Below are 25,991 nucleotides of genomic sequence, written 5' to 3'. Positions count from 1 at the left end.
TTTAAAAGTGTAGGAGACGACAGCCAGCCCTTAAACACATTTAGGTGGTTGTAAATTCGCTGTTATGGAAAAATTACATTTTACCGTCGTGGTATTCCCTTGCTGTAGATTTGAGTTAGATTCCTGTTTTTAACTCTGCACCTCGTTGAGCCAAGCGCTTTGTATTGTGTTTATGAGGGAACAAGTCATGGGTGCCTCGGACAGATTACAGTAATTTCACATTGGTGCGAAAATATAGCAAATTATTTTCGCACTGCTTTTGATGCTTGCATATCAGAAGGAAGGACCATGGCGCACAAAGATGTTTGCACCAGTGCAAAAAATCGATTTAATTAATTTTGAATCGTATTAAAAATAAATGACATATCAATCGATAATAACTCAATTTTCTCGTGTTATACAGTTTTAAAATCTATGTAACAGATCTTTCCCCTTCCCAAGTGTTATTAAAAAAGGAGTAAGTTGATTTTGACTTTCATTTATGAAACAGATGAAACCTGGATTTGCATCGTACCTGATTGCATGCCTCACATTGTAAAAGTGAAGAAAGTTATTGGTTGCATTCCTTGTTATGTAAACCCAGGAGTAATAAAGAAAAATAAACGTATTACATTTTTTACCATAGAATAAAAATATTTGGGCTAGACCACATAAATTACACTTACTTCAGATAATTGTGCATCAAAACAGATGTATGTCAAAATATCAATTACATTGTACTTCCAAAATTTCGTAGACAAAGTGTCGAGGACCAAACTATCAAGAAGGTAACTGCATATAGTTACTTATGAATTTACTAAACTTAACTTATGAGGTCCACATCTATGTACCTAGAAATATATATATATATATAGCTATATATATATATATATACTGTTTCTTTGTGAAACATATATACTATACATAGTATTTTAATGTTTGTTTTTACACTTTATTCCCAGTTTTGCACTTAATTAGCACTCTTAGGGGTACATTTAGCAGTCTCCTCATATATATGTCCATGTCCTTGGACCAAATTTACTTTTCGTTCCAATTTTTGCATTGGCCAAGATCCCTTCTTTCTATCATGAATATAATAATTTTCTGAATTGATATAATATCTATCTCTATATAATCTTAACCCTTTGATGAATTATTTAATTATTCAATTATCTATTTATATATGAATTCAGCATTATTATTAAGATGAATTGAGATATTTAAATGTTTGTATCAATTATGATCAAATTTCCTTGGGTTATTGATATATATTAACTCAATAATTGTCTCTTTTAGAATCATCTTTTCTATCATCTTCTCTTTTATTTATAGGTCAGCTAATTTATTTATCAATTAAATTATGTACAGTTTGAATATATTAATTATATTTATTAATTGAAGATGTTTAGATTATAATGTATATTATTTATTCATATTAGGCTTTTGAAATAATTAAGTTAAAATTGTCAGTATATTTAAGTAAAATAATTTGTATATGTGGGTTATTTTCTTTTATAGAATTCAATCAATAATTGAAAATGTATTTATTATTTATTGGTGAAAATGTTATAATAAGATTTTAGGGAACCATATAATATATAATCTTGCTAAATTTGGAACTTTTATTCAAGTATGTGGGCATATTAATTGAAAAAATTGAGATTTAAAATCTAAGATTGTTACGTTACAAAATGGCCGCCCCTCTTGCACATTTCTTCTTAGCTATGATGTGAAAAGCAAAGAAGGACTATAGGATATAAATAGTCTGGTGTAAAAATGTCTCCCAATGTCCAGTTGAAGGCTATTGCCGAAACGAGTCGACATTTGGCTGGGACAGCGTGTGTTTGTTTTGTTCGTTGTAGGCACTTTTAAGACTTTTGCATTGAGGAACTATTTTTTAAAAGTTCTCATCATTTATTCATTCACTATGTTTTTCATCATTTTTTGCCTTTATATGAACTTATTCAATAAAATGAAGCCGACGATTTTGTACATATGAGTGATTTTTAACCTCAACTTCACTCTCTACATTCCATGAGCTTTGTTTAATGTGCAGCCTTTCGGTGACTGATCCAGTTGCACCGCTTTTTTGTTAATTATATATATATATATATATATATATATATATATATATATATATATCTGTGTGTGTGTGTGTGTGTGTATATATATAAATATATATATATATATATATATATATATATATATATATATATATGTATGTATAAAATTAATACATACCTAAACACACACACATATAAACATATATATAAATAAGAAAAGGGTACAGGGACGTTTTAGTCAGTCTCACATTTTAAATGTATAAAACCATAGAAATTCACCAGTTACAGCTAGAGTTACTATAAATTGTTCCCTAAGGTAACTATAACTCATGTCCTTGCCATTCACTGCTAATTAACCCACAAATTATGGCACTCATGACAGCTTTAATAACATTATTGATAATATCAATGTAATATACGCAGTAAAGTATTTGACAAAAAACTATGCTTGGCGAGTTTGTGAGTTATAGTTACTTGAGGTAACTCTAATTATAAATGGTGAATTTCTATGGTTTTGTATGTTTAAAATGTGAGCATAACTATCACGTCCCTCCCTGTAACCTTTGGTGTTTAATTGAATATGTATGTGTGTATATATATATATTCACTTAAGTAAACCAAAGGTTACAGGGACATTATAGTTAGGTTCTTAATTTGCTCACACAAGAGCAAAGAAATTCAGCAGCCATAGTTAGAGTTGTTTCAAGTAACTATAATTCGTAGCATTAGGTAACTATAACTTGCGCCCCGGATAACGTGTGATGAAAATTAAAAAAACATGTTTCACTCTTGTCCCTCTGGGACCGCAGCGTCAGAGCTAAGGGGTCAGGGTGTCACTACCCTGCCCCTTTACTTATTTTTTATCTTTTTTTCGGCTGAAGCCAAGTCCCAAGACAGACATCAACACTTCCTTGTAGAAGTGTTTTCAGTCAATCAGATATCAGCATGAGATCGGGAGAGTTCACAGTGCCTTTGCGTCCCTATAAATACACATTTGTTTTTTCTTTAATTCTCAAAAACTACTGAAAGGATTTACACCAAATAACAAAAGGTCACTTTCTTGACTGGGAGTTACCTTTCTGCTAAATTTGGTGTAAATCTGTTCAGTTGTTCAGCCGCTATTCCTGTTCAAAATCCAAATGAAAAAGAGCAAGGGGATCACTTGTGGGTAGTATATGGGGGTATTAAGGAGACTGTAGAGATCATGGCTGGGTTATGTGTAGGGGTAGTAAGGAGTTTTTAGGGATCAGCGATGATGAGTGTATAGGAGTATTAATATGTGTTTTAAGGGTTCAGGGATGCGTATTCTATCAAATTAAGTTTAAATTTCACTACATTAATATTGTTCATAAAAGTATTTATTAATATTAGGTTTTGTTTTCAAAATTAAAATATAATTTAAAATAATACATTTTATATTATTAAAAATTGATATTGTATATATATGTTTTAAATAAACATATATATTTGTTTAAAATATACACACACACACACAAATATACATGTACATGTTGGAAAAAATATACTTACCATATTACCTGCGAGATAAAGTACTTCTGATGTAAAGTAACATAATGTAGAGGTACTCCCAATGATATAACCATGATATAATGACTCCAGATATAAAAACTAAGCAGTAAAAATGATGGATCAACATTTGTTTCCTGGTTTGCCCTATTTCAAATCTTGGGTAAACTGGCCCTATCTAGAGTCGCCGTAGTAAAAAGTTTGCAATGGTTTAAAAAACTGGGTAAATCCATTTGTGCAATTTTCCCTGCTGGTGTACACCAAATGAGTAAACCGATCATGCCCCATTACATGATACAGAGTGTTCTTGAATCAGGGAAAATTGCATTGACTGAAATGTGAAATTGTATGTAACATGAATTGCTGATAGATTATTTTAAACGATCTAAACAGAATTTAACAGCAGCATATTAATCAACGAATAACCCCTTTAAAAATAGATCAAACCAATTTTTCACTCATCCTACTTAAGAAGTAAAATGTAGGAAACCATAATTTGGCTTTAAACATAGTTTTACCTATGAAATTCAAAAAGAGTAGACATTAGGGGCCTCAATACAAGTTCGGCGGACGGTTTAGACCAGTGGTTCCCAAAGTACTGACTTGTGTGCACCCCCACTTTATCAGTACTGGAACCCGGGGACCCCCACTGAATCATTATTGGATTCTGCAGACCACCCAGTGACTCATTACTGAAACTGGGGACCTAACCTATTAATATTCTTAATTTTCTAAGCGGCCATGGACCCCCTGAGGAGGCTTGGTGGACCCCCAGGGGTCCCCGGACCACAGATTGGGAACCACTGGTTTAGACCATCTGTCGAACTTCCAGTGAGGAGGTTGCGCCATACTGGCTACCTCCCCACTGGCCCATTATGAGTTTCCGCCAGATGGCCTAGCTGGAAACAACCTACAGCATTATCTCCGGTTTGTAATCGAGCCTGAGGCGAAGGTGTAGGATGCAGGGTGCACCAGCACCCTTGAAATGTTCACTGTCTGCTTGCCCTATTGCACTAATTGCGTGAATCCAGACAGCAAAATAATGCAAAGTGTTGATTATGTCTCTATATTTCTGCAGTGAGCTGTTGGAGGTGCATGCATTTTAACTTACACAATCAGTGCAAAAGAGCATTTGCCACAGGCAATGTGTTTTTCTTACGAAACTGGGACAGATTTGCTAAACGTTCATGCAACACAGCAAGGAAACTTGCTGTGCTGTGTTGAGTGAGAGGGAGTGAGCATAAATGCACCATATTTACTAAGATATGGTGCACTCATACTCTCTCATTGCACTGACGCATTTGTGGCATTCTTATGCCGATCCAGGCACAGTGGCGCAAGAGTGTCTGAGTTGTTGTCACAATAGTGTTTATGCAGAATGCATCACAAATGCAAAAAGGAAGTAACAAGGAGAAATGTAGATATTTCTTATTACACCAGCCTCAGGTCGGTGCATCATTTATGAGCAAATCCAGGGATACAGAATTTAGGAAATCTGGGTTTGCATCAAAATGCATGGGTGGGTGAATGGAAAGCCCATGCTCCACTTTGCAACACCTCTCCAAAGAATGGAACCACAACACAGCAGAATGTGTTGCATTGCATTACTTTTTGGGTAGCATTCCATGCTAAACCTTGCAAATCTTTTATTTGTGTGGCTTAGTACATCTGATGTACATTTTGTGTCACGGCTGCACCAAAAATGTGGCACAACCACAATGCAAATTCTTAGTAAATCTGGGCCCTATTGCACACATGTATCCCTGTCTATCTGACTGACAAGTTCATTACTTCTGGTGGCTCTCAGCACACCTGCAGTCAGGACACCACCAGACTTAAGACAAAGAAGTGTAAAAATGAAAAAACAAGGCAATAATTTTTTCCCATCTGTGCACCTAGGATCTTGAACAACATTGCTGCATCCATCAAGATCACACCTGCACTAATTCAGGAAAGAGTGAAGGCATAGGGCGGATTATGAGTTTGGCGGTCATTGGACCGCTGTCGCATCAGCATTGGATTCACCTCCCACTGACTAGGCGGTCCGACAGACAAATTACAATGTTGTCGGTGTGCAGACAGGAACTCCTCCGAGGAACCGCCAATGCCGCCAGCCAGTCGGAGAATGCCGAGACGACAACAATGGTGGAGCAGCTGTCAGAGGACAGCACAGACAAGGGGACTGTCGTCGGGACCGCCTGCTTCGAGTCAGCAGGATGGAAAGATTTGGGGTGCTCACTCACTCATTTTCTTATCATCCCTGCAGTCACCCACATGGATCAGTTCCTCCAGGACACCCCTTTACAACAGAAAACCTGATCCCAAGGAAAACAACCCTGTCGCCACAGTAATCAAGGTAAGTCCATTTCGCTTTTTATCACCCATTGACTGGGCCAAGCACTTATGGTCCAGACTCCAGCATTGGGACAATACTCATGCTAGGTATTTTTTGTATGTGTCATACAATTGTGTACACATGACACTTGTTCAGTCAGAATGTACACACCTGCATTGACACATATACAAACTATCAGTGACATCGCTGGAGGGCCAGTGGTTACATCATAATACGGCGGGAGACCGCGGACTCAGCGGTGTTCCTGGGCCCACTCCCATGGTTGTTCAGTGGGAAGACTGCCAAACTCATAATCAGCTCCATACCCCTTTAAAGAGCACTACATCATCACTGAGTCACAGTTCACAAACCAATTACTGCTAAACTCACGTACTGACTATATCTTTGCATTTGACCTTGTACAGCATTCTGCTACCTCTGGCTAAGCTTGCATTATCCAGTTAGCACATTGCTACATTGCACTTTGTAAACTTTTGTAAAATGTAGCATATTTCCTTGCTTAGCCTTGGCTACTTTGTGCTGCCTTATTACATTCCTTCGGTAAAATGCCCAACATTACCTTGGCTTAACGTATCCATTTATCAAAAAATTGCTCCGATGCTTGAAGTCCATATTTCCTTTGATTTTTAAATTTGCCATTCCGGACATATTCAGCGATAGCTGAATTGGAATCCCTGAAATCGATGGGAATGTCAATTCTTCGGTTGCCAAACTCATCCTTTTGCTGAACTGAACTTCCTGGCCCTGTTTCAAATAAAGGAAGGAAAGATATACAGATGCGTACATGAATGTGGCTTCTAGACAGCAAGTACAAATGTCAACTTTTGCTAAAGCAAAGCGTTAATTTACCCTACTGACCTGGGATGTGGAACTGCCTCAAAGAGGAATGAGGATAGAATGTCCTATTATACAATTTTGAAACAATAAGGAAAGATGTGACTATGCACAGATAATGAGAACTTGCTTTTTACGTCGTGCTTCTTACTGCACTTCTGCCATTTTAAGCGCAATAAATTACACATTATTTTTTGCCCAAGTTAATCATACTCGTTTATGGAAGGTTTTACTCTGTTATCACCATAAAGTTTTGTATTTGCTATGGTCAGAATATTAATATTTAAGCATTCATTCTCACTCCAGCTCTAATACCTCTTCGTCTGCAAACTCTCATTTCTTCTTGCAGTTGCTATTTACCACACCCCGTACTTAAGTATAAAAACAATAAATACAAACAGATGAAGCCCAGAGTGTACACAACTGGAAATAAGAGGGAGAGCTCCAGTACTTTCCCAGAATATATGTATGTCGATCACATTATTTTTGACACTAACTCTTGTCCTATTTTCCTTATTTTGATAGAAATGTATTACTTTGATTTGTATATGTATTCATTTGTTTTTCTCAGATTTGTTTCGATTTACTAGTTTAATTAACATATTTTGTCCAGTACGCACTTGAATGGGTATAATAGTTTTAGGGCTGGCATGACAACGTCAGCTGTCTACTAGAGTTTTTGAAATAAAGAATAAAATAGTACCTAACGTATTACAGCGATAAGTGCCTTGAGACCGACCTCTTCTGGGATTGCATTGCTAGAACAGCATTCACAATACCTCGTACGTGGAATCAGGCAATCCCTGAGCCCTGTCAGCCATTGCTTGGTTGCAGTGTTCACATTTTGAATCAGTCTAGAGGACCGCAAATCAGAAGTTAAAGGGTCAGTAATCATAAGAAACACATTTCCAACTTTAATGTGAGCCATTAATGGGGAAATCAGGCACCAATTGGTAAACGAGTTTGTTTCTTTGACCACTACCATGCCACTACACAGATCAAACCTCAGACGACAGGAGACATCAGTGCAGCCTGCCCACAGACGTCATCTTTTATAGGGCTTGTTGCTCTTTTGTCATGGCGTTCACTTTGCGTTTGGAGACTCCCTGTGCCAGAGTGGGACTAACAAGGTCACATTTTATATCTATTAGTGTGATGTTGCTTTTTTTCAACGATTATTTTTTTCAAAAACAATTTAGCTTGACTGGGTACCTTTGGTTTGTCCTTAAACATTAACAATGCCCCCTATCTTTTATTAGACATTCGTTATTGTGGCACTTCTTTACGTATATTTAAAATCGATTCTTCTCTGGGTGCTGAAAGAGCAGCGCTTTACGTACCTCGTAGCATGTCCTTTCATATAAATAAATTCAACCAAGAAGTCACATCGACTAAATATGCATGGCCTTGAGGCACATTACCTGCTGTGCAAATGTGAGGGGCGCAGCCATTGTAAAAACAATGGGGGTGATTTTAACCTTGGCGGACGGCGGAGGCCGTCCGCCAAGGTACCACCGCCAAATGACCGCACCGCGGTGGCCATTCAAACATTTCCTCTGGGCCGGCGGGCGCTCTCCAAAAGAGCGCCTGCCGGCCCAGAGGAAATGCCCCTGCAACGAGGACGCCGGCTCAGAATTGAGCCGGCGTAGTTGCAGGGGTGCGACGGGTGCAGTTGCACCTGTCGCGTATTTCAGTGTCTGCAAAGCAGACACTGAAATACTTTTTGGGGCCCTCTTACGGGGGCCCCTGCAGTGCCCATGCCATTGGCATGGGCACTGCAGGGGCCCCCAGGGGCCCCGCGGCACCCCCTACCGCCATCCTGTTCATGGCGGGTTTCCCGCCATGAACAGGATGGCGGTAGGGGGTGTCTGAATCCTCATGGCGGCGGAGCGCGCTCCGCCGCCATGGAGGATTCACTGGGGCAGCGGTAAACCGGCGGGAGACCGCCGGTTTACCCTTTCTGACCGCAGCTGAACCGCCGCGGTCAGAATGCCCTCGGGAGCACCGCCAGCCTGTTGGCGGTGCTCCCGTGGTCGGTGACCCTGGCGGTCACCGGCCGCCAGGGTCAGAATGACCCCCAATGTTTCTACTGTCTCCAAGTGAGGTAGGAAAAGCAACAGTTTGATGGACTCAGCATCTGCCAATTCTCGCCAGATGCCGGATAAGCATCTAGCATAAAGACACCTTTAGACTTTGAATTTTGAAGTGTGATATTCTGGGTCGCCTTTCAAAAAAGGCACAAATCATTAGTATGTTCTTTCATATATCACAATATAGGGCTCAAGTAGAGTCCGGTGAAAAGCTGGCTCTGAAACTCCCAGGCATAAATAAAATCTGCTTTCAGTGTTTTATGAGGTTTGCACATGATTCACAAATCAGTACAATAGTGGAGACTAACAAGTTAAAATGACCATTTTGGACACATTATGTACAAATCTGGGACCATTCATACCTTTCCTTACCACCAGATAACAACTGATAGTAAGGAAAAGCACCAACATTGATAAAGTAGAATTTCCACTCAGCTCTAAATGACAGCAATTGCTGAAAGTGAACACTTTTTATTTTAAAAGTCACTTTTACTCAAAACAAATAGAATATCATATGTTACCTTGAGAAGCTTGACAGCCAATTCTGCCACGCTCAGGGAGTAGTGTTTCAGCTCATGTTTGACATCATCACAGTCCAAAAAGCTGAGCTCATGTCCAAATACCTTCATGCTCAGACCACAATTTAGCTCCTTCCTGTTCCCCAAGCCCCTCATGAACTGGACAGAAGAAAAACAGTGTAGAAACAAATTTAAAGTGTGAAGAGGGAGAGGCCATCAACAACATTATCTTATGACTGTTGCTAGATACAACCAGGGGACCCATGACGCGGTACCCTAGCGGAACATGGAACCAGAGCCCCCAGGGACCCTAAAACCTATGCCCTAGGTGACCGTGGACCCAATGCCCCAGGGGATCTTGGACTTGATACCCCTGGGGAACCCATAACTCAGCACCCATGGGGAATCACAGAATAAGTGCCCTTGGAGGTCCCAGGCCTTGGTACCCCCTGGGGGGTGCAAACCTAGAATCCCTGGGGGGGCCCAGACCTCACTCCTTCCGCAGAACCTAGGACTTGGTATCCTTTGGCAATCGAGGACCTGGAAGACCAAGGAGTTGGTATCCTCTGGGGCCCAAGACTCCCCCTCAGTACCTCTGCGGGACTTAAGGACCAGTACCCCCAGGGGATCAAGGTCTGAGTAAACCTGGGGGAATTCAGTACTCAGTGTTCCTGTGGTGGCTTAGGACTCTGTACCCCAGGAATGTTTATTCGGTATACCCGGGGAAACCCAGGACCTTTTACCCCTGGGAGGTAAAAGATACGGTGCTACCGGGAGAACTAGAACGTGTTACTTCTGGGAGATTGAGGACCTAGTGACCCCCAAGTACCTACAACTCAGTACCTCCAAGGGACAGAAGATCCATTCTGCTTGGGAGACCAATGATTCAGTACCCCTAAAGTACCTTGGACTCAGTATCCCTGGGTGAATGAAGACCCAGTTCCCCTACAGGACTTAGACCTCAGGACCACTGGTGGACTAAGGACCTGTACCAGAGGGGGAACCTGGTCTTGGTTCCTCTGGGACTCCTAGGACTTAGTACCCCCACAGGAACTTAGACTCTGTACCCCTGAGGGACTGAGAATTCATTGCCCCTGGGGAGACCAAAAGCACCTTACTCCAGGGGGAACTAGTACTTGTTACCGTAGGTGACCAAGGAACCAGTGTGTCCAGGAGACCAAAGGATCAGTACCGCCAGGTAACTAATACGTAGTACCCCCCAGGGACCAAAGCCCCTGTGCCTCTGGGGTACCCAGGACCTGGTACCATTAGAGAAGGCTCCCCGAGAGGTCTGAGGACCCAGTGGCCAAAGGGACCATGGTACCCCAGGGGGACCAAGGACTGGGTACTCCTTGGGGACCTAGTATTTCGTACCCTCAAAGGATCCAGGGTTAAGTACCACTGGGTGGTCTAGGACTCTGTACCCTGGGGGATTCAGGAAATGGTATTCCTAAGAGGACCCAGGACCGTAGTTCAGGTCTCAGTTCCCCAGGGGCACTGTGGACTTGGTCCAATTGCAGGACCTAGGACTCGATACCCTTGGGGAACCTAACACTCAGTAGCTTTGGGGGACCAAGGATCTACTGTCTCTGGGAGACCCTACAGCTGGCAGCATCAGGGGACTCAATACTCTCTAACCCTGGTAGACCGAGGACCCCGTGTTTCTGGGGTACCTAATACCTGCTACTCCTGCAGGACTCAGCTTACAGTGCTCCCAGGAGGACCCAAGAACAGGGACACCGAGAAGACTTGGTTCCCTTGAGGAGCGAGGGCCGATGTCGTGAAGGTGGTACCGCTGGGGACCCCATACTCTGCTCCCTAGGGGATCTAGGATTCATGACCACAGTGGACCCGGCATCTGATACCCCTTGTAACCTAAGACTCGAACCCCAGGGCCCCCTAGAGACTAATTGTGTGTAGTTGTTTTTAAAAATCATGAGGATTTTACCTCTACAAAGAAATAAGAATGAAGGTTTTTGTGTTAACGATAAGACTGCATTAAGTGGGTAACCATACCTTCTGCTGGAGTTCATTTATTCTATTATATTTTCCACTTGAGCAGCTGTTTTTTCCCTTCTTTGACTTAGATTTGTCAGGCTTGGTCACATGATGATCACCATGACTTTGTCTTTTCACAGTTCTTTTCTCTTGTTTTGCTTTTGTAGCTGGGTCAATGGGGGAGTTTGCTTTGGATGGATTGTCTTCATTTTTCTTGGCAAAATTAAATATGTCCATCAACGCAGCAGCATGCTCCCCAAGAAACCTCTGTGTGAGGTCTTCCACATTTTCCAATCGAATACCAAGCTGATTCAGCAAAAAAAATATATATATATAACAGTAAGATGGTAAAGTTAAGAAATACAAAACACACATGGTAATTTAAGGTATTTTAGTTTATAGTAAATATATGATTGCTACATGCTTCTGTTAAAAATGGTTTTCACCGCCTTGTCCTTTGGTGTTCACATTTCAATGAAAAAGCATTATTAATACGATAGGATGAGAGATTATGGGCCAAGTGCATCATTTGCTGGCTCATGCTGCAGTGCTGTGTTTATGCAGTCTGTGAAAAGGCCTTGCCAGTTCTTTTCACCTGGCCAATTCTTTGCACTGTGCTGAATGTTTCCATGCCACACTGCAAATGCACGAAGGCTGCACTTTTTCATGAAAATTCTGCCACATGTCGGATTACTCACAATAATCTTCATCTCTTCTGAAGGGCATCTTCCTTGTCTTGTTCCTTTCACATTGAGACATTGCGTATCCACCGGAGGCCTCCTTTCAGAGTAAAAATACGAGTTCATCTTTACAACCCCTCCCTTGACCTCTAATGTATATTCGTCTAAAGAAGGTCAGACACCTGCAAACTCTGTTCAAGTAATAAGCCACTCTCTACGGTCTAAGACAAAAGTAAACAACTGAGAGGGCAAGAAGGGTGTAAAAGGGACAAGGAAAATAGCCACAGAAGAAAATAAAATACTAGGGATTAATCAAGCCATTACATTCTTACCTTCTGGGGCTATTTCGTCCTCCCCTTCCTTGCACTAGGAGTTATGAGGATGTACCAAGTATACTTTAATACAAAATGAGAAAGAACAGCACCAAGTATATTTAATCCAAGAAGACGGCACAGCAGAACCAATCTGCAGTTCTTTAATAATTTGGACCTGGAAGAGGTAATCAAGCAAAAGTCTGGAGGGAACTACCTAGGAAACAGCCCTACATATGTCAGAAACAGAAAACCCCCTAGGCCTTGGTCCAAGAAGCTGACATTCCTCGAGCTGACTGCCCAGAATACAAGTAAGGCAAACCAATCCATCTGCATCAGAAACTAATGAAATGCCAGATCTGATCCACACACTGAGAGAAGAGACCGTGGGGGTTAGGACCTTCCTTAGCAGAACCAAATTAACAAATGAAACATCACAACAACAAAACTCCACCATTATGGTTAGATAAATAAAGGGTACTCAACGTCAATCTGAAGCATGGAAAGATTGGGGTAGAAAACAGAATTGGGACAGAGAAAAAAAGGGAAATCTCCTGTTCCAGATTTTATTTAGTGGTATTAGTGGTACACTTGGAAAGAAAATTAGGCCCTAACCTGAGAACAATTCTGTTTGAAACAAATCTCAAGTAAGGAGGAGTGTGAACCATGGGACCAAACTGTCCTGTAGGACAGGCACATGTAACGGCTATAAGTAAAAAAACATTGTGATACAAATTCTTTAAGGAAACCCCTTCTAAAGGCTCTAAAGAAGAGTATGATAAATCTCCTGAGAACTAAAAGAAGATCGCAAGGGGCACCAAAGAGCTGGAAAGAGGCCTGACCACTGATAATCCTTTAGACTGCCTTAAAGCAGATGGCTCTAAATATTTTAAAACTGTCAAGGGTTTCCAGAAGACTCTGATGGCTTCCAGCTGAACGATTAAAGTTGAACGTGTCAGCCCTATGTTGAACCTGTTTGAAAGAAACTGAAGACTAAAACTACTTCCACAATCCCAATCATATCTCAATATCTCTCTATCTTTCCACCAATTTTGAAAGAAGGAGCAGTGATGATCGTTACCCTTAAGAGTAGATTGTCTTCAGTAATTCTAGACTACAGAAACCACATCACTGGAAAAGCCTAAGGGTTTTATTTAGATTTGGGTTGTTAACACCAAGATCCGTCAACGGCAGAAGTGAGAAGACCATTAAGTCTACGGTGTTCCTCCTGCCGTATTTAGATGCTACAACTCTGCAAACGGAAGACTGTTGATAGATTGCAGACGGAGGATGCGGCAGAACCCAATTGACTTTGTACAATGGCAGGGGCTATGGAATAGAGGTAAGTGGCAGACACTGTTCCTTCACCATATGTGTAACCCCGCACTACACAACACATCACATATGCACAATAACCCACAGCCATTCCAAGACAACACAACCCATACATACCAAAAACACACATTGACATAAGTAAATGACACAACCTACATACACCATTCACACTGCACCCACACATGACACAACCACAACAGCCAACACAACTACACACTCAGCTACACAAGCACACTGACACACTGTACTGCCATTTGATAAAGTTTGTTTTGACCAATGACTTTGTGTTTCACCACTGCGCATATTAGTTGCTCAATGTTCACCAGTAGCACATGGTATGTTTTGTTCAGTTGAGCCGCCTATGGGCTTTGACATGGCATTAGCCATTACTTTCTGTATTCAGTTGAGCCGCCTATGGGCTTTGACATTGCATTAGCCATTACATTCTGTATTCTGCCTATTGGCTTTGACATGCTGTATCCAGTCTAGCCGCCTATTGGCTTTGACATTGCATTCCTATTGGCTTTGACATGATGTATTCAGTTTAGCTGCCTATTGACTTTGACATGCTATTAGATATTCTGCCTATTGGCTTTGACATGATATTATACATTGCATTTTATATTCAGCTCAGCTGCCTATTGGCTTTGACATGATATTATATATATTGCATTTTGTATTCAGCTCAGCTGCCTATGGGCTTTGACATGATATAAGACATTGCATTTTGTATTCAGCTCAGCTGCCTATTGGCTTTGACATGACACTAGACATTGCATTTGATATTTAGGTTAGCTGCCTATTGCCTTTAACATGACATTGCATTTGATATTTAGGTTAGCTGCCCATTGCCTTTAACGTGGAGTTAGACATTGCAGTTGAGAATCCAAGCTGTATTTTTCCAAGCTGTGTTTTTGCACCAGAGAACCAAGATGTTTTTCTCACAGTAGACTAGACATGATAAGAGAGAGTACATGGGTGTTGTTTTTTCTTCGCTTGAGCTTGGGAACAGGAGTAGTCTTGGAGACCTGGCCAGTCTCCAAAAAGCTTGCTCAGTTTCCCAGGTCTGAGAGGAGGGGGCACACCTTTGTAACGAATGTAACAGGCTGCAGAGGGTCAGATTCGAATCTGCCGGACCTCGTGCTGGAGCTTGGCGCCAGCTGCCAGCAATCCCGTGTGGGTAGATGAATCTCTCTTTCTCGCGGCTGACAGGGGTCATCAGCTTGCAGACCTTAGAAAGATGAAGCTGTAGATAATTCCCACACGGTGAAGTATTTATTTTGCTTTGCATTCAATATCTTATAAATATAACCTGCTGTGTATATTGCAAACTGATATATTTTGTTTGATTAACGCGGACTTGAAAGCTACTAATTCGTCATACATAAAATATTGTGGTTGGGGAAGAATTAACAACAATAAAAGTCTTCTTTGACCTCAGAAGTGCATTTCTGTTGTGTTATGTTAGTGCTTAGAAACTAAATAAGAGGAAAGCACTACAATTGGTACCTGGAGTCGTGGGGTCGGTCATTAAGAGGTGATTAAGAAGGGGTTTGACGAGTTAGTAGATTTCTAAGTGCACACTTTAAAAGTGTAATTGTTTTTTTGTTGTTTGGAGAATTACAGAAATTGTTCTGTTTGGAGAATCACAGTAGCACGGCAGACCATGTCTGAGAATACATGTGTTGATGAACTGCCTGATGGTGCTAAGAAAAACTGTGAATTGTTTTCTGTTTGGGGAATTACAGAAGAAAATGCATGTGTAGCTAAAAGGCCTGATAATGTTTTGAGAAATAATTCCTGTTGTATATATGTAGAAAACGTGTCTTTTGGAAGTAATGATGACAGAAAGGTCTGGATACCTTTATCTGCTTACAGAGAAATGCAGGAGAAATGTAGGAAGTTGGAACATGAAAATAGGAATTTACGTGAGCAAATTAGCCCGACTGAAAGTTATAAAAGGGCTGTTTTTGAAGAATCTTTCTTGTCCCATTCCAGTAATGAGGGGGTTAAGACAGCTCCGAGCTGCTTTGAGTTTTCGTGTGAGCCAGGGTTTTTGTCAGACAAAATGCATTCCTTAACTGATAACACGGACGAGAGAGCTCAGAAGGTGATTTACGAGTTACCGTTGCAAAATGCACAAGTAAAACGAAGGATTTTAGAGCAAGACACCCCGAGTTTCATTAGCTTGTTTGATTTTTGGAAAAAGAATAGCCCTCATTTGAGAGAAATCCTAACACTTTTGTATATGGTCACTGTGAAAAATTATATGCAGTTGCGCGCTTGTGATTTGGCAAATGAAATAATGCAGACTTTAGGTTTCTGCGCAGTGCAAGAAGGAAATACTTATGTACATTTAAATCATGAACAAGGAAAGAAAATAGTGCCCCTAGCTAGAATCATACAATGGATCTGGTACTTGCAAGACAGGGCTAGAGTACCACAGGTAAAAGAGTTACCAATGAAGTTGTGTGCACCATTTGAATTCGTGTCTACTGAAGATAAAAAGCATGTTTGTTTTACTAATGATTCATTGACTGAAATGTTGCTTTCTGGCACAGTAGAAGGAACAGCGTTGTATAATGTGTGTCAGATTTTAAAGCAAGAGCTACGTGAGATGTGTCATTTTTACGCTGATTTTTGGTTCATTGCTAATGTTTTAGCACCTAACTGGTTCAATTACCTTGCAGATGTTAATGAGAAAAATGCAGAGAGAGAAGTGTTCACCCAGAATTCTGCTTTAGTGGGGATGGCTAAGTGGGTGCCCCAGAAATGTGAACAGCTGAGAGAAAAAGCCACTTACAGGTGGGCAGAGATGAGAGAGATGCACATTCCCCTAGATTTGATAAAAACTGTGCAGCACGCACAAAAGCAATCTGTCATGCAAGCAGTCACAGAGCAGTTGGGGAGAGGAAAGTTACCAGGACAGAAATGGCAAATTGATCAGGTTTTAGGGAGAGTGATTGCTGCAAATTACCAAGGAAAAATCGAAATTATGCTGATACCTAGAAAAGAATCTGATTAATTCATACAAATTGGAGACAGAATGGCCCAAATTGACAAAAGTGCAGTGAATGGAGGTTTGGTAAAGAAGGAGTCTGCCCCAGCCCTTCTGACAGTGCAAGAAAAGGGAAGCTGTGGCGCAGCAGATAAAAACCTCAGTGCTGATGTGTGGGCTGAAGCCCCAAGTGACCCTCCAGAACCTGCAGAGAATATAACAAAGGGCCCCAAAAACGTCCTGCTGATCATAAAACAGGGAAAGAAAGAGAAAGGGTGCAGTTTAAATGAAAAATGTTATTTGCAAGAAAAGTCATACTTGTTTCTTTTGCAGATCCTACCACGTTTCGCCACTGTCCCTGAGTGTGCTGTGTGGTCCCCCTTCCGGTGTGTGCGTGTGGGGTCAGGGAAGGGACCGAATCCCCAACCTGAACCTGGCTGAGTAAAGTGCCAGCACCATGGATCCATTTTGCGCAAACTGCGCCTTCAGTTCAAGTTCAACTTGTTTGATTGCATTCTTCCACTGCAACTAAGCTGTGATTTATTTATTTTTTTTCCCTCTCGTATGGAACTCTGACTTTTGCTTATCTTCCAGCAAACCTTTCAGGTGGACCGTGCACCTTTACATGAGCAGAACTCATGCCACATCAAATTGCTAACACTGTTGAATTAGAGACTCATTCAGAGTATAAAAATTGCCCAGTCTTTTCTATGTAGATGTATCTGATGTGAAAAGTTATGAGATCAATGTGTTAATTCACTTCTATTGCTTTACAGGGATTGCTTTGATCATTCAAATATAATGTTTTTTTTGTGCTGATGTTTTTGTTTTTGTTTGAAACAAGAGATATGTGAAACAAAAATTCATTGGTCAAAGGGCGGAATGTACTGCCATTTGATAAAGTTTGTTTTGACCAATGACTTTGTGTTTCACCACTGCGCATATTAGTTGCTCAATGTTCACCAGTAGCACATGGTATGTTTTGTTCAGTTGAGCCGCCTATGGGCTTTGACATGGCATTAGCCATTACTTTCTGTATTCAGTTGAGCCGCCTATGGGCTTTGACATTGCATTAGCCATTACATTCTGTATTCTGCCTATTGGCTTTGACATGCTGTATCCAGTCTAGCCGCCTATTGGCTTTGACATTGCATTCCTATTGGCTTTGACATGATGTATTCAGTTTAGCTGCCTATTGACTTTGACATGCTATTAGATATTCTGCCTATTGGCTTTGACATGATATTATACATTGCATTTTATATTCAGCTCAGCTGCCTATTGGCTTTGACATGATATTATATATTGCATTTTGTATTCAGCTCAGCTGCCTATGGGCTTTGACATGATATAAGACATTGCATTTTGTATTCAGCTCAGCTGCCTATTGGCTTTGACATGACACTAGACATTGCATTTGATATTTAGGTTAGCTGCCTATTGCCTTTAACATGACATTGCATTTGATATTTAGGTTAGCTGCCCATTGCCTTTAACGTGGAGTTAGACATTGCAGTTGAGAATCCAAGCTGTATTTTTCCAAGCTGTGTTTTTGCACCAGAGAACCAAGATGTTTTTCTCACAGTAGACTAGACATGATAAGAGAGAGTACATGGGTGTTGTTTTTTTCTTCGCTTGAGCTTGGGAACAGGAGTAGTCTTGGAGACCTGGCCAGTCTTCAAAAGGCTTGCTCAGTTTCCCAGGTCTGAGAGGAGGGGGCACACCTTTGTAACGAATGTAACAGGCTGCAGAGGGTCAGATTCGAATCTGCCGGACCTCGTGCTGGAGCTTGGCGCCAGCTGCCAGCAATCCCGTGTGGGTAGATGAATCTCTCTTTCTCGCGGCTGACAGGGGTCATCAGCTTGCAGACCTTAGAAAGATGAAGCTGTAGATAATTCCCACACGGTGAAGTATTTATTTTGCTTTGCATTCAATATCTTATAAATATAACCTGCTGTGTATATTGCAAACTGATATATTTTGTTTGATTAACTCGGACTTGAAAGCTACTAATTCGTCATACATAAAATATTGTGGTTGGGGAAGAATTAACAACAATAAAAGTCTTCTTTGACCTCAGAAGTGCATTTCTGTTGTGTTATGTTAGTGCTTAGAAACTAAATAAGAGGAAAGCACTACACACACAAGCACAACTACACACAGCACTACAACGACCACCACACAACAACAACACTCATTTGAATGTGTCACACGGCAGCACAACATACACAACACCAGTCTCATTTGCAAGTCACACACATACAGACACAACCACACCACTCACTCCATCTCCCTCCCTCTCAAACAGACAATCTGCATACACATACATGTTCTGATTCACATACACAAAAGTTAGCATAAACCTATCCATACAGGTTCCCTTGCAATGCCCACACATGGACATCATTGTCCAGTGTGACTGTACAGTCATTGTGGTGCCAGCATTAATTTTGCAACAAATGATGACACCACAATGACAGTTGTGTATGTTTGAGATATGCGTGTTGTACCCGTGTGTTCCCAGCTATGTGTGACACAATTGTCACCTCGACATTTGCATGTCACAGTGATTAAAAAAATGACTGTGACATGTATATACCTGCGGTGGTTTCGACCTCCCATGCAGTGCCCACTCAACATACCCTGGCAATATTGTGTCCCTACCTTCGAGTCCGGCGACAGGGTGGTCATGTTTTTTTCTGTGGTTCAGTGGCAGCTGTGACAGTAGGTGTTGTCAAGTGATGTCCAGTCGAAAACAGGTGTGGAATGTGGAAAACTGTGAATTTTCACCCCCTTTCCTCCCCAATCCACCATCTCAAACATGGAGGTTGGGCCACCCCGTTTTTCTTGGTGGTATGGCACATTCAAATCTGCACAGCGGGAATGAGGTCAGGGGCGCAACTGCCAGTAACTTTTCCCTATTGTGCCGTTAATGGCAGTTTGAGTGTGGGCCTTCATCTATGCGACTACCAACATCTAAATATGGCTGTCAAAGCGTCACATCAGCGGGGATGTTTTTCAGCCGAAAAGCCAATGGTGGGACCATCACTGCCAAGATCTAAATCAAGCCCTAAATGTTTAAGTCCCAACCTTTCAAAAGTCCAGTGGGCAGTGTGAGCTTCTGGAGGGAAAAAGATTGAAGAAGAGAAATATTTCTATCTCTTTAGAGATGGGAATATTGGACAAATCCATTTTTGATCTACTAACATTTTTCTGTGGAGAAGGAACCGGGGCATCCTGGATAAAAATGCAAAATTAATAAAACCTAAGATTTTGAAAGATGCACTCTTAGGAGATAGGACAGGTCATCTACTGGCCAAGCTGTTGGTTCTAGAAATTGTGAGCAATACCAAGGAAGAAAGTAATCAGGCTAAGAACCAAAATTATCTTAGACAAGACAAGATAGGCAAACCCCATGCATACATTTCAGATGTACAGGAGAGACAAAGAAAGACAAGGAAACGTATCCTAGATAGCTGTCCAGATCGCTGAAGGAAGTGTTCTGCCAAAAGAGGCATTACATGAGACATTCCCCTTTGGCCTTTCCTGCAGATAATTCTGACAAGATTTATGGATTTTGTGCCATTCAGATGGCTACTGTATGCTTTGGTGATCGTACTGCCTGGCTAAGTACAGCAGAGGCTAAGTCAAGGGGTTGAAAGGAATGGTGATCTTGTAAAATTGTGAACAGTTCTGTACATATGAAGAAATAAAGAGCTTCCCCTAGGACCTACGTCTCTGGGGTGACAGAGTTCCACAAGTGTTTTCTGACTCTCTAGTCCTGGTGTCTGTTGTTATTGTAATCTGCCTAAAGGCGGCTAGAGACACTGCCTCTATCAGGAAAGAGGTAGATATCTGCTCTTTCCTCTCTCTTCAGATATGATGGAAAACTGGAACTGGATTTTTCAACCCCACCCCAACCCCCTCCGGTGGAGACCAGAATCTGAATATGTGATGCACTACCAACTCCATAGGAAACTAAGCCAATTTGACTATCAATAATGCAACTATCCTACCACTTTGAAGTCTGACCTGCCAAAGGGTGAGAGCTTCTGATCAACCCATGATCTGTATCAGATGCAACTTCAGTTTCTGGACCTCTCTAGTGGAAGAGTCTCAAATCTGTCCTGAACCTAGTCCCAATGTATTGCACATCTTGGACAGAGGTGAGAATATATTTCATCCAGTATTTAAGAAATCTATGATTCTAAAGCAAGCCTCACACCCTGAGCACTTCCATTGATGCTTGCTTTAATTAAGGTACCTTGACTAATCACTCTTCCATGTGAGGACTGACCATTCTCCACTTCTCATGTAGAATTGTACTTAGAAATCTAAAATGTAAGAAAACATCTTTGGGTAGGCCTGAGGCCAAATGGGTGAACAACAGACTGGAGCTGATAGGACTAATCAGCAAATCAGTGAATCTGCTGAGGAACTGGAACGTGATTATAATCATCTTCTATATCCAGTGCTGCTAAGACATCCCCTGGTGATACCATTGGCAAAACATTTTGCAACACATCCATTTTTATTTCTTTATTAGAATGTATCAATTATGATCTTTTAAATCTCTCATGCTCCTTTTCTTGAACATGAATGATTACCTTCTTCCATAAGACCCTGGAATTGGTAAAGCATTGCTTCATGCTTCAAGGAATGGAGCTGTCTGAAGCCCGATATCTGTATGAAAATAAGAGAACGTTATTCTGAATCTTTCCTTATTCATTCACCGACACTCCACAGCACACATTTTCCTGATACTCAGTATAGTTATGATCTCAGTTGTTTTGTGGGAGAAAAGAAAGGAGCCCCACCTGTATGACATTTTGAAGAGAAAGGACATATGGAAGATGACATCTTTTGGCAAGTTTTGGAGGTTGTGAATTTGGACAGCAGAAGTGGTGACATTGACACAACACTGGATATGATATGGATATTCCCTTCAATGTTTCATGGTTTGGGAAAGTTAGAGACCATGAAAGTAAAACTGCATATTAATGAGGATGGCCGTCCTGTTGCTAAGAGACATAGACAAGTTGCCCTGAATTTATAAGAAGCTGTTGAAAAAGAAATTGAATCATTGCTAAAGTATGTCATTACTCCACATTTCACTGGTCCAACGCCACAAGTTTCTCCCATAGTGGTAGTGCCCAAAAAGGACCATGAAGGATCTGTGCGCATATGCGTTGACACGCGCAATACAAACAAAGTGAATAAATTAGAGATACATCCAGGGCCGCACACATTGCTGACATGATTACACAATTAAATGGTGCCAAGGTCTTTTCTCAACTTGATTTGAATAAAGGTTAATATCAGTTAGAGCCAGAAGAAAACTGCTGATACATTACAACTTTTGCTACACATGTTGGTTTGTTTAGATCAAGAGACTTAGTTTTGGTGTGTCATCGGCTGCAGAACTCTTCCAAGGTGTCATACAACGTGTAACACAACCTGGGATGAATGCATTTAACCATAGCAATGACGTATCGATTTTCGGAGCTACACAAAAGGAGCACGATAGAGTTTTCACAAAAGTATGTCAATTCCTCAGTGATGCAGGTTTTACTTTAAGTGCAAAGTGCGAGTTCAGTAAAACAAAATTGAAATTCTTTAGGCATATGTTTAATGATGGGGGCATGTTTCCTGATCCTACAAAAGTGCAAGCTTTAACAAATGCTAAATCCCCACATGATGTTTCAATGGTTTGTTCGCTTTTTGGAATGGCCAGCTCATGTTCACGATGCATAAAGAACTTTCTCTCTGTCAGTGCTCCACTATGAGAATTAACCAAGAATGGTTTGTCTGAATGGTCAAGAGAATGTGAAAATAGTTTCAACAGAATCAAGCATGCAATAGAATATGCTACCGAAATGGCATAACTTCAATCCAAAGCTCCATACTGACATTTTGGTTGATGCTAGCCCTGTCAGGGGTATACTTGCACAGCACCCTTTATGCCCAAATGCAAGAAGACATATTGTGGCCTCTGCTAGCCAAAGTCTATCTCAAAACAGAATGTGCTTACTCGCAGCCCAAAAAGGAAAGTTTGATTGTGCCATGGGCTTGTGAACATTTCCATGTCTTCCTGGATGTAAAACCTTTTTTGCTGGTGACAGATCATCAAGCCTTGCTTACTATCTTTGGCAATCCAAAGGCCAAGATGCCTCCTCAAATTGAAAGAAAGGGACTACGACTGCAAGAGCACGATTATACAATTATGCATCAACCTGGAAAGGATCAAAATCCTGCTGACTACTTTTCAAGAGTGCCTATTCTAGGTCACAGTACACCTTCCAAAATGGCTGAGGCCTACATCAATTTCATTGTCAAGTCAAGTACAAGAGCTGCGGTATTGGTTGCCCAGATCATCACTGCTATGAGTCATGATAGTGACATGTTAAAGGTAAAAGACATAGGCCCTCATTATGAGTTTGGCAGTAAACACCGCCGACGGCCGTGCTCGCGACCACAAAAAGACCGACAGTGTCGGCAGAATGCATTTCGCAATATTTTGAGTACAAAAAGGGAAACCGTCAAAAATGTCTTACATTTCACACACCGCCAGGGCCAACAACGGCGGAAAGGCAGGACTCAGCAACCCGTCACCGACACGCCAATAAAAAGCCCGCCCACCATAATATGAATCACAAATCAGCCCCACAGTCGTTCAACGGCGGATCACCACTGGCAGTATGGACCGCCGCAGATAGTGATGGCACCCACCAAGAACAACACTATGCATTGGGTTATTCACAAGCAGCACACCTGAGACACATATACACACATCACACACACCCACACAGCACTATAAAACACATACATCCCACAATCCTTTGCCATGCCAATTGCACCATAGCTATTGCCACGAACACCACGCACACAATCTACAAACCTGTTACACAAGAAGAGATACTGGCGAGCCATTGCCAAAGAAATGCAGACCATGGGGTCTACAGCTGCTGGAGCCCCCACTGTAGGAAGCAGTGGGAGGACCTGAGACACTGGGCACGGAAGACCGCAGAGGCCCAGCTGGGGACATCCTCCCAACGAAGAAGGGATGCCCATCGGACCAGGACCCCCCCTAACGGCCCGCATTCTGGCAGTGGCCAATCCTGAGTTGGATGGGCGCTTGAAGGCAACACAGCAGCCACAAGGGGGTGAGTACCACCACTGATAACATTGCTCTTTGTGAAGTATAGATGGGTGCAAAAGGGTGGTTGGCAAGTAGTGGCTGGGTGGTACTAAGGTATGTCCATGCAGGCATCCCCCTTTCCTTAATTGGGATTGTGAATTCTGCTTAGAAGGGGTGGGTATTTTGCCATGTCACAGGTCCCATAGGTGACCTAGTGGGTCTGGTGTATGTCCTCTTTGACTGGACACATTGTGGTGGGACAGCATCCCTCTCCCTTGTTCAAACTCAACCTATTTGGAAATATACAGAATGAATGGTGATGTAGTTGGGCAGTGAAGTGTAGGTAGGTCGGTGTATTGTGGCAGCTAGAGCACCACTTAGAGGTACCTACCTTGATGTAGTGGGTGATGTTGAGGGATAGTGCCTGGGATGGGTGGGAGTGCATTTGTGCCAACATGCCATTCAGTCAGCTATTGACAGCCTACATCCTTTTTTCCTACCCCCTCCTTTGTGTTCTTGTGTTCATGTGTGCATTAGCATCATCTGGCGAAGGAACAGAGGCACTGGCGAGTGAGAATGCGGCTGCCCACAGGACCAGGAGGCAGAGACCACTGATGCCGAGGGGACCAGTGGGATGGAGGGTGAGGGGAGCACCATGGGAGAGGCAACTACCGCTGCAAGTAGTGACTCTGACAGCTCCTCCAATGGCAGCTCCCTGGTGGTGGTGGACAAAGCTGGAAACACCTGATATTCAAGATCTTCCGCCACCTCCCATACCAGCACCGACCCTCCCAGTAGCTACTCCCCAAGTTGCCCGTGCCCGCTCACCCAGGAGGGTGGGCATCTCCTTCACCACAGGCACCTCTGTCCCTGCCCCAGTCATTCCTGCTGCCCTCAATGAGGAGGCTATTGACCTCCTGAGAACCATCTCTGTAGGGCAGACAACAATCATGAATGCCAATACAGAGGCTGGCATCCCAGATGCAGCAATGCAATGCATACCAGGAATGCATTCACAGTGCCATGACTGGCCTACAGAGATCTTTTCAGGCTTTGGCCTCCTCTTTGACGGTTGCCGGTGTCCCTGGTTCTTCCGTCCCCCTTACTCCTCCTCTGCCCCTTCCTGTACCCCACTCCCTTCACCCATCCCAAGCGTACATACAGACAAGCATGCACCCAAGTCAACACACAAGAAAGTCAAAGAGGAACACAGGCACCACATGTCCACCACAAGCAGGCACACACCCAACATCCAATTGCACGCCCATAATAGCCACTTCCCCCATTGTGTCAACCACCCCTCCTCCCTGTCTGTCACCTCACAATGCACACCCACATTCTCTGCACGCTCAGTCACTGCTCCAGCCACCATTCTCACAGTCACCACAACTGCTGACATCCACTCATGCACCCCAGACACCACACCCGCAGTCACCACGACAACTTTCGATGCCACTTGCAGCACACTCACCAGACCTGCAGACGCGCCAACATCCATCTACACTAACTGCTTGTCGACTCCCACTGTTTCCGCCCCTCCTCCCAGTAAGCATACCCACACATCCACGCAACAGCCATCCACCAGACATGAGCAGACGAAGCACGCACCTGCATCAACTGATAGCACTCCTACACCACATACTTCCACTCCCTCTACCTCCACTCCCAAACCTGTCTGCAAAACCACTCCATGTGCACCTAAGAAGCTTCTCCTTTCCTGTGTCAACCTTTTCGAACCCACTGGCCCACTCGTCTTGTCCCTAAACGCTGCATTGCCCTCACCAAATCCACTCCTTACTCGTCAGTATCCTCCCCAGTTGTCCCTTCACAGACTTGTGCCTGTTCCCCAGGGAGGAAAAGGACATGTAGGAGGCCTGATCACACTCCCACTCCAGTCCAAGCCCACTCCCACTCCTTCCTAGGACAAGTCCAAAACTCCACCCACTCCAAAACCTAAGCCAGGGAAGCCCCCTCCCAAGCCTGAGTCACACCCCGCCACCCCCTACCCCTGCTCCCTGAGCTGTCTGCCTGCCCCATTGATGCCCCTTCCCTGAGGAGGCAACGGTCGTGGTAGGAGTCAAGTGTCGACCTTGTGGGGCCAGCCGGACAATTTAAATGGACTGGCCCATGGCCTTGTCTACACTTATTTTTCTGCCTAGAGTTT

The 25,991-nt window shown here is 42.5% G+C and overlaps 1 protein-coding gene across 4 annotated transcripts in view; it reads right to left on the bottom strand.

Moving 5' to 3' along the window:
- Positions 1-25,991, bottom strand: part of LOC138261322 (uncharacterized) — an 888,401-nt gene that overhangs the window by 549,323 nt on the left and 313,087 nt on the right. For all 4 annotated transcript variants that reach the window (XR_011199068.1, XM_069210158.1, XM_069210160.1 and 1 more), the window contains 3 exons: positions 11,384-11,671; positions 9,371-9,526; positions 6,485-6,669 (listed from right to left, as the gene is read on the bottom strand). Coding sequence is in view for 3 of the 4 variants with exons in the window: in XM_069210158.1 (XP_069066259.1) it covers positions 6,485-6,669; positions 9,371-9,526; positions 11,384-11,671 (629 nt within the window). In the remaining variant the exon portion in view is untranslated. The remainder of the gene's footprint in view (positions 1-6,484; positions 6,670-9,370; positions 9,527-11,383; positions 11,672-25,991) is intronic.

Source organism: Pleurodeles waltl, chromosome 10 (genome assembly GCF_031143425.1).
Source record: "Pleurodeles waltl isolate 20211129_DDA chromosome 10, aPleWal1.hap1.20221129, whole genome shotgun sequence".
In the NCBI taxonomy this organism is placed as follows: domain Eukaryota; kingdom Metazoa; phylum Chordata; class Amphibia; order Caudata; family Salamandridae; genus Pleurodeles; species Pleurodeles waltl.
The sequence above is the reverse complement of the archived record's forward strand: the minus strand, read 5'-3'. Positions and strand labels throughout refer to the sequence as shown.